The sequence below is a fragment of the Schistocerca nitens genome, chromosome 8 (assembly GCF_023898315.1).
Source record: "Schistocerca nitens isolate TAMUIC-IGC-003100 chromosome 8, iqSchNite1.1, whole genome shotgun sequence".
Classification (NCBI taxonomy): Eukaryota; Metazoa; Arthropoda; class Insecta; order Orthoptera; family Acrididae; genus Schistocerca; species Schistocerca nitens.
Window position 1 is genome coordinate 362,183,345 of NC_064621.1, and position 13,534 is coordinate 362,196,878.

The following is a 13,534-nucleotide window of genomic DNA, read 5'->3' on the forward strand; positions in this document are numbered from 1 at the left end:
ACCGTAGCAGTCTGCGGTTCCATACTGAAGCTCCTAGAACCGCTCGGCCACCTCGACCGGCTATGTTCCTTCCCTACCAAACAATTTATCTGACCTGAAATCTTCAATCTACACTGCTGACACCCAAGTTATACCTGATTTGCTGCAACAAATTTGAGAAGAAATTGATTACCAGTGAGATGTTTGCTGCATCAAGTGGTAATCACATGGTATCAATGTGACACCACTTGTATGTGAAACTTGAGGTTGTTTGCTACAAAGGGATACGGTACCGATTCGGTAAGCTATCTCAATAAATTCCTATGTCATTCCAAAGTTGTAAAGTACTTTTTGACTCACCCTGTCTATAAAATAGTAAAGTTTGTCTGATGCGCATTTGTTGATAGACACTGTGTTTCAGTTTTACGTTTCTTTTCTTTCCTTAGCTGTCAGTGGCAAAATTTTAATTTTTAAGGATGAAATTTCCAGCCATATTGCTTATTTTTCTGTTCCTCTTTCTAACATAAAATCTCATCAATAATTTAACTAAATTCTCGTACGAAATTACATATGGGTCTTACCTATGTTACAGTATTCAGACTGATGTACTTTGTTTCTTACAGGTGCTGCATGCTGTGAAGCCAGACAAATATCAGCTTCATCTGCATGAATCCTGTGTACTTTCATTGCGTTTTGCTGCCTGTGGAAAGTGGTTTGTCTCTACTGGCAAAGACAATTTGCTCAATGCCTGGAGGACTCCGTATGGTGCATCAATATTCCAGGTATATTAAGCATAATTTTTAAGACCAGTATTGAAATAAATATTAACAATAAATTATGTATAGTTGTTTCATAATACAGCAGTTGGTATGGTAGTTTATGAAAGGCAAAAGTCTAGGTTTATTTCTTGGTCCAGCCCACAGTTTTGACTGCACCTGAAAAAAAAGAAAAAAAAAAAATGCTACCAATAATAGTGATAAGGGCAGTGAGACCTGTTGATAACCACATTAGTTCCTATACAAGTGGATTAAGACTGCTATTGAATGAGGAGAGCATTTTTTTTATATGGTTTGGAGAGGACACTGACTTCAATTAAGTTTTGTTTTTGTTATGGTGATGTAAGTTGCACAGTAAGGTGTTCCTGTTTGAATTTTATCTGCAGATGAGTTTATACTGATGAGCTAAAACTTTACAACCACTGTTCATAGTGGGATTAAAAACCACCTGGCGACATCATGGGCACATGACATGGTAAAGAAAGCATATAAGCAAAGCAGAAATGAATGGAGAATCATTCTAACAATGATACAGTCCACAAACGATAAATCAACTGACATAAGTGACTTTTGCGAATGGCATATTGTTACAGCCTGGGACTGGGGAACAAGCATCTCAGAAATAGTATAGCTGGTCGGCTGTTCGTGTGGTACTGTTTGGAACATTTATGGAAAGTGGTTTAAAGGCAGTGGATCCACGAGCAGCAGATAACGTGTTGGATACATGCATCTCTTAAAAAAACATGGAGATTGGAGCCTTACTCACTGTAAACCAGGATAGATGATGATCTGTGGTAGATCTGATGATAGAGTACAGAGCTGGTACAGGCACAAGTGTTTTGGAGCACACTCCTCACCTCAAGTTATTGAACATGTGGCTCTGCAGCAGGCAACCCATACTTATTCCTGTGTTGGCCCCATAACATCGTCAATTACAATTGCAGTAGGCATGAGACCATGGAGATCGGACTGTGGATCAGAGGAAACATGACAGATGAATCACATTTCTTGTTAGACCAGGTCAAGTGTTGTGCCTGGGTTTGCAGTCATCCAAATGAATGGCTTCTCAAAACATGCATCGTGCCACAGTTGCAGGCCAATGGGGGCCTTAGTATGCTGTGGAGGCCATTCGCCTCAGCTTTCATGGGGCCCATGATACTATTTGGAAGCATTATGAATGCTGTGGACTGTGTGAACCATCAACATACTTTACACTTGATCTCTCTGCCAACAGGGATGCCTCCAAATCCACCTGAACTGAATGTGGTGTAACACATCTGAGACACTGTCGGGTGGCAGTTTGACCCCCCCCCCCCCAACCCCTCGGACTGCAATTTACAGGACCTGTGCTTAGACATTTAGTGCCACATACACCCAGAAACCTACCAGGGACATGTCAAATCCGTGCCATGCTGCTGTAAGGGTTGTGGCTATAAATTAATGGGACTGATGCTGTCACAAATTAAGTGCCCAACCACCAAAGATGAACAATCAATAGCAGTGAAGTGTGGAGCCTTCTCAGCCGAACTCAGCATCTCTATCATCTATAGACAAATCAGTGTAGCCATGGCCTTCATTTGAGTAAGAGCTGTTGTTTTGTTTTGCAGCAAAAATGGTGACCGTAATAATAAAGCAACAAGTTGTTGTGAAGTTTCACATGAAACTTGGAGAAACTGCTGCTGAAACCTATCTTTTATTAAAAGAAGTGTATGCTGAAGGCTGTTTATCACATATGTGAGTTTTTAAGTGGTTGAAGCATCTCCAAAATAGCCGAGAAGACGTTGAAGATAACTCCCTCCCAGGATGCCCATCAACATAAAAAACAAATGAAAATATTGAAAAAGTGGATAGTATGATTCAGTCTGACTGCCGGTTGAGTATTCAGTCGATTGCTGAAACTGTAGAAGCTGACAAGGAATGCATAAGACAAATTTTACCTAACCAATTTAGAAAAGTGTAAGCGCAAAACAGTGTTGAAAATTCTCACTATCAAACAAAAAGAAGCTCGTGAAAATGTTTGTACTGCCACATTGAATACCATTGAAAATGATCCTAATTTCTTGGGAAGAATGATAACATGTGACGAATATTGGTTTTTCACAAATGATCCAGATCCATGCACCAAGAGCGAGTAGCTTGAATGAGCACGTCAAGATTCAAAGCAATTATGATTGTTTTTTTTTTCCTGATATTCATGGAACTGTATATCTTCACTGGATTCTTGAAGGTCAGACTATTAATTGACATTACTACCTTGAGGTTCTTGCTCAACTCTGCGGGGGTGGGGGGAAGGATCCAAGTTGTGAAACAACAAGTCTGTGTCAAGACAGTGTACTGGTTCATACTGCATTGTCTGTTTAGAGATCTCTAATGAAGTACAGCATCCTAGTGTTAGACCATGCACCATGATTTTTATCTTTTCCCCAAGGCCAAAACTACATTAAAAGGGACAAGATTTCAGTCCACTGAAGGGGCATGTATCATCAAGGATCTCACAAAGGAAGACTCCCAGCACTGTTTCCATCAGTGGAAAATTCGTATGGAGCGTTGTAGGGATAGATGAGGGGAATATATTAAGGGTGATAATAACTAAATATGTACAGTTCTGAAGTAAAATATTTACAGCAATAATCCCATTATTTTATAGTCACACCTCATATTGCATTCCAAAGATGGAACAACATGCTCTTAAGCAGGTGGTCATAATTTTTAGCTCAACAGTTGAATTTAAAATTTTTTAAAGTGATTGTATTGTGCGTGTTTAGTTCAAGTAGAAAAATTGGAATACAATCCCTCAAATATTTCTTTGGTTTGAATTGCTTATTACCAGTGGATATTCGTTTGTAATTGGTGAAAGTTGATAATGCATGCATTCCTCTATCATTTTCAACAGTTATCCATCTTAGATTTTTTAAGTGTTCACTTTGTACTTCTTTTTTGTGTTCTAACTTGTGCCAGATGTTAAAAAAAGATCCCATATATACATCTATACCTCACAAACCATCTTCCAATGCATGTTTGAGGGTACATCTGATACAGCATCATTTTCTCCCTTTCTGTTCCATTAATTTTGTGAATGATGTGCTGGATGAACAACTATTGGTAAGCGTCTGTATGAGCTCTAATTCCTCTGACTTTCATGGCATAGTCATTTTGTGATACATATGTGGGAGGAAGTGATATGTTGCTGTACCCTTCTTCGAACATGGACTCTCAAAATTTTAGAATAGAATTCTGCATCATGGACAATGCCCGCTTTTAGTGTTTGCCTCCAGGGTTTGATAAAAGTTTCAGGGATGCTCTCACACATGCTGAACAAACACTCCTATATTTTTGATGTTTTTTATCTGCACTATAAATCCTACGAGGTAGGAGTCTCAGATTGATGGACAGTGCCGTTGAGTTTGTAAAGAAAACAATTTCAGTCGTCAAAATTAAGAAGAATGTCTTTTTGGAAGTTGTCTGTATCAACAATAAAAGATGCTCTTACTGTTGTGAATATTCTTGGAAGCAAATTAAAATTCAATAAATTCTCATCCAGATATGAAATCCTCAGTGACTGGTGTTTTCCCTATGATGTACATACAAATGGATCATTGTGCCCCAATGTCAGCAATATTAGGCCACCTACATATTTGCTGGAAAAATACGTGATGGAAATAATACTAAGTCCTTATTTGGGTAAATGCACTCATCATATCTGCAATTCTGTGGACTTTGTAAAAAGCCTCAGCAACTTCAGGGTGAAAGACTTAGATATTATGGTGAGCTTTGATGTTATTTCATTAATCACCGGGGTACCTGTATGAGAGTCAGTAGAACCTATTGGCCAGAAATTTGACGAGAAGACCACCGACCTTCCCATGTATGTCCTGGCCCCCACGCATTATTTGTTTAATGGAGAATACTATGAGGAGATGGAAGGAGTTGCAACGGACAGCCCACTCTCAGCTGTGGTCACTAATTTGTATATGGAGAACTTCAAGGAGGAAGCCCTGGCATCACCCAAATGAAAACCCGTTTTTTTCCTCTTATGTGGATGACACATTTCATCATCTGGTTCCATGGAAGGGACAAACTCCTTCATTTCCTTACACATTTGAACTCCGTACATCGCAACACCAAATTCACTATGGAGACTGAAGCAGAGGGAAGATTCCAGGACATCATAGTCAACAAAAGAGCTGATGGCACCCTGCACCACAGTCTGTATCAGAAGAAAATGCACACGGACCTGTGTTTGTGTGCAGGCAGCTGCCACCACCCAACACAGAGGAATGGGATACTAAATGCACCAGTACACAGGTCGTGCACCATTTCAGATACAGTGTGTCTGCCTCAGAAGCTGGAACACCTTAGAACTGTATTCTGAGAAAAGGGGTATCCAGAATGACAGATTAGGCACGCTCTCCAGCCCACCACAATAGTACAACCTGTGGAGGCAGAAGAAGCCACAGAGAAAGAGGCAGCCACTACCTTTATACTGTATACTGATCGGGAAAAATTGGATGCATATTTTGCCAAGTGTAGACTGTCTTTTGCCCGCCCAATAAAACATGAGCATTATTGGAAAGCATCAAACATCATGTTGGTTAGCAGAAGGCCGGCGTATATGAGATTCCATGTCAGTGCATATATTGGACACACAGTGCGCACCATCAAAGATTGCTGCTGAGACCACCAGAGGCACACCGATTGATGTATCCCACCAAATCAGCAGTTACAGACCATTGTTTGTCCAAGAATCACATGATGAAGTACAAATGTACCAGGATCTTGGCACCAACTTCCAGCTACTGGGGCAGCGTTGTTAGAAAGGTCATAGAACTTTGCACCAGGGACAATCTCATCAACAGAGATTGCAGCTATAATCTTAGCAAGGCTGGGGAACCAGCACTGAGTTTAATAAAGAAGACTCTCAGCAGACAAAATGATCAAGAGATGATGGCGGACAGTGAAGTATCTCTGTGACTGCTGATGCTCAACAGCAGGCAGGGACTGTGAAGGGAGTGGCTCAGGGGGCAGGCGATATTAGTGGCCGCACGTCCTCAGGAACTTAGTTTGTCAGCGCACCCAACGATGGCAACATATCTGATCATTGAATTATTGTGCCTGTTGGACATTGTGAACTGGTGGTACACCCATGAACTGTTCAAGCTACATACAAATAGTTTAAAAATACCAATTTTCTCATCAGAATATTCCATAATTGTGGCAGATTTGTTCATGCTGTTTGCAAGACACGTGATAGCTTGAGTGCAAATGAAGTGTGAACCATTACATACAGCACACATTTAAATTGTTTGGTTACAAATCATATCCAGTGTCTCATTTGGATGGTCTTGTACAGGTGATTCAAACCAACATATTATTCCATGGAACAACATATCCTTTGGGAAAAGTCTGAAGTTAAGTTCTTCCAGCAACATTGCCAACCTGAATACCAGTAACCTCCTCCTAGCATTATCCCATGGCCATAGAGTTCAGTCTGTAATATCACTGAGTGTATATATCCATCATCTCTCTGATCGTCATTGTGGTCTTCATCAGTCCACATTGAGCTAATATGCAAACTTCATCACTGTTCCTTATGCTGCTCTGTGACCTGTTTTCTCAGTGATTGGTTTCATGTTTGCCCACAATCTGATAGTGGTGTTACTTACGCAGTCAGACAGTCACATGTTATTAGATGACTCTGATGGATTGCTCAGTGAGTTTTGTTATTGACCAACACATTGTAGCAGATACAGTGCAAGTTCTAGCACAAGTTTTAAGTACTTGGGCACTAAGTTGGAGTAGAATTTTGCTGTTGCATAGATATCCTGTTACTTTTATGCCATTGCATTGATGCTGCATTGATCCTGGTTCAAGTATCATCATTTGTGATACCATCACTTTGCATATAGGATCTGAAGTAGTGAAACCTTCTCTAGTATGTTGCCTCTTAATGTAATGAAACCAGGGACTTAAATGATTATTAAGTATTTGGTCCAATGGAAGACTGTTCCTCAGCTAGAAAATGTAAAGGAAGCCCCAGCAGTAAATTACATGGAAAGCCCAGTCAGACCTCTCTCTGCATGAAAGCCACCATTGCTTGGAATAAAAGTATACAGTTTGGAAAACTTAAATGTACTACGTAAAGGCCATATCTGATGCCGTATAGTTGCCCAGACTTTAAGCCACAAAAAAAAGTTCTCAAAGCAGTTTTTACAATTTGCAAACTGTATCGTAACTGTAGTGTAAACACAGGTTGCTAAATAACCAAGTAAGAAGCTTCTATTTATTCCATTTTGTTTGTCATTGGTGGACCTAATTAACTGGGAGCATCCTCAGGCCTCTCTTGAAAATTCAGCTTTCAAGGGGCATGTAAAAATAATTTATCATTCCGAACATCTACTACATTCAAAATCCTGTAAATACATAGATGTTGCACACAATAGAGAGAAATTCATTAACTCAAAAAGTTCAATAAATTCAATCATGAAAGACAGCCTTAAAGAATGTGGAACGAGTCAAATTATAGATTAACAGGCAGAAGCAACAAGTGCTGCTACTTCTGTGTAAGAATAATGAAATGCTGAAATTGTTTATTGGCAGGATGGCATATCCACAATTATACATACCCTTAATATCCCATTCATACAGCAAGGGGCACATGTATTGTGAGATTGGGCTAGACATAGTTTGCACATGTTAAAATGGGTAGCTGTAGCAACTGGTTGCCAGCATTGTATTCTAACTGGTATTGCCAAGAAGCACATTGCAGTCACAATAATCAAAGGTTGTGACAGTGAACTTCACTGACAGAGTACGAATATTTAAGCACCTGAAACTAGCAGAAACTGAAAATATTGTATTAATCCATTTTGCTCAAATTCTCTACCTAGATCTTAAGAGTTGAATCTTTTGCAACCTAACTCATCAGACTGCTATGCATGTTAAGATACTTTATAGTTGCTTATTTTAGAAAATGAAATCCTAACATGACAATAAAGACAAAACTACCACTGACTAACTGCATAGAATGCTTGTTGTTCATTCAAAACACTTCATTCAAAATATCACTGAGATCACATGCACTTGAACAACATTCTGGAAGAATCCCATTGTTTAGATAAATAGTTACTTTAGATAAATAGTTCATACACATATTAGATTTACCCCATATTGTTAACTAAATTATAATTTATCATATATTTTAGTATAATTATATATGCACCACCATGTTAATTTTGTATAATAGAGTTAAAGTAATTAAGATGGTTTAGTCCATAGCAATATTATTTCAATTGTAAGTCAATAATATTAGAATCTTTCACAAGTGTATTCATCATTTCTTTATCCAGTTTAGGTTATTTAATAATGAAATGTTAATGTTAGGTTTCATTTGAAATTGTAAGGTGTAGAACAGTACTTTCATCTTCAGAATTACATGAGAAACATATACAAAGTTAATGACAATATTATGGAAAGGATAGATTGCTACTCACCACATAGTGGAGGTGCTGAGTCGCAGATGGGCACAACAAAAAGAGTGTCAAACAAGTAAGCTTTAGGCCAGAAAGACCTTTTTCCAAAGTAGACACACACACACACACACACACACACACACACACACACACACACACACACACACACACACACATGACCCCTGTCTTGGCTGCCGAGACCAGATTGTGAGCAGCTGTTTATGGGAGAAGAAGAAATCATTGTGGTGGCAGAAAGGAGGAGGCTGGGGCAGAGAGGGGAATGGATAACAGGATTGGGGTGGGTGACAGTAAAGTAAAGTGCTGCTTGTGGGAACATACAGAGCCATGGTTGGGAGCTGCTAGGTGCAGACAGTGAGGGGGAAGGGGGGACAGAAAAGGAGAGAAATAAAAAAGACTGTGTATGCATTGGAACAGGCACTGCAGTGATTATAGCTGTTATGAACTACATTAAATGTATTTGCACTTGCGAATATCGATAACCACCAGCTGTATAATGGAATGATACAGGCACTTCAATGTCATATTTATCCACAGACACAGTGCAAGCAACTTCCAAGTAAATTGTCATCCCTGTATGGGAATATACGTAATGGATGTACGAGTTCAGAGTAGAGACACTTGGTTGACAACATATGGAAGTTTGGGTCTGGCTGTGAATCATGCTCGCGTAGGCAAATGGTAAGGTGGCTGATCGCAGTAAGTGGGAAAGCCAGGTTCGAGTCCCAGTCCGGCACAAGTTTTCATTGTCATCATTCCATTATACAGCTCATTATATGGTTATCCATATCTGCAACTGCAAATACATTTAATGTATGACTTAATGAAGGTTGTGGTCGGGAGGGTTACGAGACGTAGGATATATTGCAGGAAGAGTTCTCACCTGCACAATTCAGAAAAGCTGGTGTTGATAGGAAGCATCCAGATTGCACAGGCTGCGAGGCAGTCATTAGAATGAAGAACTTTGCATTGGGCAATGTACTCAGCAACTGGGTGGTCCAGCTGTTTCTTGGACACAGTTTGTCGGTGGCAATTTATGCGAACAGACAACTTGTTGGCTGTCATACTTACATAGAACACAGCACAGTGATTGCAGCATAGCTTGTGGATCACATAACTGGTTTCACAGGTGCTTGTAGTAGGTGATTGTGGGAGGATGTATGGGACAGTCTTGTTTCTAGGTCTGTTACGTGAAGCAAGGAGTTGGGAGTAGAGGTTGTGTAGGGATGGAGGAGAATATTGTAAGGTAGGCGAATATTGTAAGGTCTGGTGGGCAGTAGAATACCAATGTGGGAGCGGTGGGAAGGATAGTGGGTAGGAAATTCCGCATTACAGGCCACAGTGAGGTAGTTGAAACCCTGGAGGAGGATGTGATTCAATTGCTCCAGTCCTGGGTGGTACTGAGTGATAATGGTAAAACTCCTCTGCAGCTGGATGGTGGGACTTTAGGAGGTGGCAGTTGACCAGAGAGATAACGCACAAGGTTGGGAGCATAATTATGGTCTGTGAAGGCCTCAGTGAGTCCACTCGCATATTTCAAGAGGGACTGTTCGTCACTACAGAAGCTATGGCCACAGGTGGCTAGGGCGCATGGAAGGGACTTTTTGGTATAGCATGTGTAGCAGCTGTTGAAGTGAAGGTATTGCTGGTGGTCAGTAGGTCTGATATGGATTGAGCTACTGATGTAGCAATCTTTGAGTTGGAAGTCGACATCATGGAAGATGGCTTGTTGGATTGAGGAGGCCCAGGTGAAGCAAATGGGGGAGAAGGTGTTGATGTGCTATAGGAATGTGGATGGGGCGTCCTCATCCTCGATCCAAATCACTAACATGTCGTCAGTGACTGAACCAGGTGAGGAGTTTGGGATTATGGGTGGCAAGGAAGGGTTCCTCTAGATGGCCCTTCAGATCGGATAGTGCCTTGCGGATACCCATTGCCATGCTCTGGATTTGTTTGTAGGTGATGTCTTCAAAGGAGAAGTAATTGTGGGTGAGGATAGAGTTGGTCATGGTGACCAGGTAGGAAGTTGTAGGTATGGAATCTGCTGGGCGTTGGGAATGGTAGTGTTCAATTGCAACAAGGCTATGGGCATTAAGGATGTTAGTGTAAAGGGAGGTGGCATTAATAGTGACAAGCAGGGCACCTTTTGTTAAAGGGACAGGAACTGTGGAAAGTTGGTGGAGGAAATGGTTGGTATCTTTTATATAGGATGGTAGGTTGTGGGTAATAGGCTAAAGATGTTGGTCTGTAAGAGTGGAGGTTCTCTCAGTGGGGACACAAAACCAGCCACAATGGAGCATCCTGGCTGGTTGGTTTTATGGACTTAAGGAAGCATGTAGAAGGTAGCAGTGCAGGGGAGTGGTAGGGGTGAGGAGGGATGAATCTGACAGCTGGCGGATCCTTCTGCCAGATAATCCACGTAGTTCGATACAACTGTGATGGAACATTTGTCAGCAGGTCAGGATCAGGATCAGTTTTTAGGTGTTGGATTGTGGTTCTCTCTGCATATGCTAGTGTATCTTGCATGTTGAGGGTTGTGAGAATGATGGTGAGGCAAGTTTAAGGTTAAGAAATTGTGGAAAGTTAACAGGAGGTGATTTGGGGGACAGTGGGGATGGCACAAAGTTGGATGGAGGAGTGAACTGAGTCAGGCAGGGTTTGATATTGGTCTTTGGTTGAGATGTTGGTGAAAAAGTGTTTCCACTGTAGGAGTCAGGAGAAGAAGAGAAGGTCTTTACCAAGTCATGCACAATTGAATTTGGGAGTGGGGCAAAAGGTGAGGCCTTTGGAAAGGACTGATACTTCTGTGATGCTAAGACTTTTGGAAGAAAGCTTCATGACTGTGTTTTGGGACTGTTTAGGTTCTGAACTCTATATGGTGGTGGGAGGGAGTTTTTGAGGGTGGGATAAATGTAGGAAGTTGTTGCAGAGGTGATGGATTGTGGTAGTCCAAGGCAGGAGTAGGAATTAATCAGGGTGGAGAGTTTTTTGAGAGGGCATTGTGCATGTTGCTCTGGTTACTGGAGGGCAGGAGATTCAATGTGCAATATCGATCCAGGAATATGGGAGTGCATAGCAGGAGAATTTTGCAGATGGAGAGAAGGCATTGCAAGGTGGTTTGGGCCTGTTTGATATGGTTTTGCAGGACTATGTTGGTGAGGGTTAAGGATTGGCAGAATCTGTACAGACGGAGGTCATTGTGGAAGGAAGGATGGCAGCCGGAGATTGGTAATTTGAGGGCAAGGCCGTTTACAGGGGATTCCATGGCCCAGGCAACAACACTGGAACAGTGTGTTGGACAGGGTTCTGGCTAGGGATAAGGAGGTGTTTCTGTATTGGTGCAGATGGAAGGAGCAAGGACCCATGGTGGAGGCTAAAAGTGCCTAAAAATACATAAATAACATAAAAATACATGTGAAAAAAATTCACAAAAGTACACCAAAATATGTGGGAAAAATCGTTAAAAGAACGGAATGGATGAAGTATGCAGAAACTAGATGAAACCTGAGGAAGCAGACCAATAGTGAAAGGTGAATATCCACTGAAATTGGAGTGATAACACAATGAAATCAAAGAAAAAATAAATATAGTGTGATGTTGCTTGCAGGTCTGTGGCCAGATATGTCTGAAAAGAGGGACAGCAGATGTGACCAGATAGATGAGGTTAGTTTGTGAGAACTGAAATAAGAGAGGCGAAGGAGTGGGGGGTGAGGAGGGGTTGGTAGCATGAGTTACAAGTTTGTGTGGCACAGAAAGGTACAGAAAATAACACATGAAAATATATGGGAGTGACACAGGAGGAATGACTTATTTGAAGGTCTAGGATTAATGATATCGGCAGTAGAAATGTGGGACACGAGATGCTGTACTGGCAATCAGTGCACTCTTGTAGCCTTGTGTTGTGTGCGGATGAGACAGTTGGTACAGTGTGACTCATAAGTAAGAGCATGCAGTGCAGGAAGGCGATACGTAAAACACAGGAAAGAAGAGAAAGAAGGACAGACACGGTGTATAGTAATGCATTAGAAAATAGTAACAAAGGAAAACAGCTCTGGGTTACAGGATGGAAGAAAATCCGTTAGGCAAAATGAAACAACAGAAAATTCAGAATGGAATAATGACAATATTGTGGAAAGGATAGATTACTACTCACCTTACAGAGGAGACATTGAGTCACAGATAGGCACAACAAAAAGACTGTAAAACAAGTACATCTGCAGAAAGAACCACAAACCACCACCTAAAAACGGATCCCGACCTTATTATCTAACCTGCTGACAAAGGCTCCACCATTGTTGTTTTGAACTGCAAGGATCACCTTGCAGAAGGGCTCTGACAGCTACCACATTTGTCTACCTGCAAACCATGCCACAGTGACTCCATTCCAGAAAACCAGCAGCACCCCAGAGTCTGTCTCTCTCCTCAGACTTACCACTCCCTGCACTTCTACCTTCTAAATGCTTCCTACAGTCCATAAATCCAAAACCCAGGACACACCATACTGGCCAGTTACTGTGCCCCACTGAGAGAATCTCCATTCTCATAGACACCTCCAGCCTATTACCTACAACCTTCCACCCTATATAAAAGATACCAACAGTTTCGTCCACCGACTCTCCACAGTCCTGTTCCTTTACCACATGGTGCCCTTCTCCTCTCCCCTTACATTAACATCCCTAATGCCCCTGGCCTTGCTGACATTAAACACTACCTTTCCAAAGGCTCAATGGATTCCAAACCTACAACCTCCATCCTGGTCACCATGACCAGACATGTCCTCACCCACAATTCCTTCTCCTTTGACAGCATCACCTACAAACAAATTCATGGCATGGCAATGGGTACCCGCATGGCACCATCCTATGCCACCCTTTTCATGGTCCATCTAGAAGAATCCCTTCTAACCACCCAGAATCCCAAACTCATTATCTGGTTCAGATTCATTGACAACATTTGTGTGATCTGGACTGAGGATGATGACACACTATCCACATTCCTCCAGGACCTCAACATATTCTCCTCCGTTTCCGGCACCTGGTCCTCCCCAACCCAACAAGCCACTTTCCTTGATGTTGACCTCCACCTCAAAGCTTGCTACATCAGTACTCCGTCCATATCAAACCTCCAACCACCAGCAATACCTCCACTTCAACAGTTGCTACCCTTTCCATACCAAGAAGACCCTTCCATGCAGCTTAGCCACCTGTGACCGTCACATCTGTAATGAGGAGCAGTCTCTCTTGAAATATACCAAGGGCCTCACTGAGTCCTTCACAGACCATAATTACCCTC

At 41.6% G+C, this 13,534-nt stretch overlaps 1 protein-coding gene across 1 annotated transcript in view; it reads left to right on the top strand.

Annotated features, from left to right (window-relative positions):
- The window catches only part of LOC126198607 (protein groucho), a 755,742-nt gene that overhangs the window by 738,242 nt on the left and 3,966 nt on the right, over positions 1 to 13,534 (top strand). Inside the window, exon 17 of the mRNA XM_049935059.1 lies at positions 603 to 761. Coding sequence (XP_049791016.1) covers positions 603 to 761 — 159 coding nt within the window. The remainder of the gene's footprint in view (positions 1 to 602; positions 762 to 13,534) is intronic.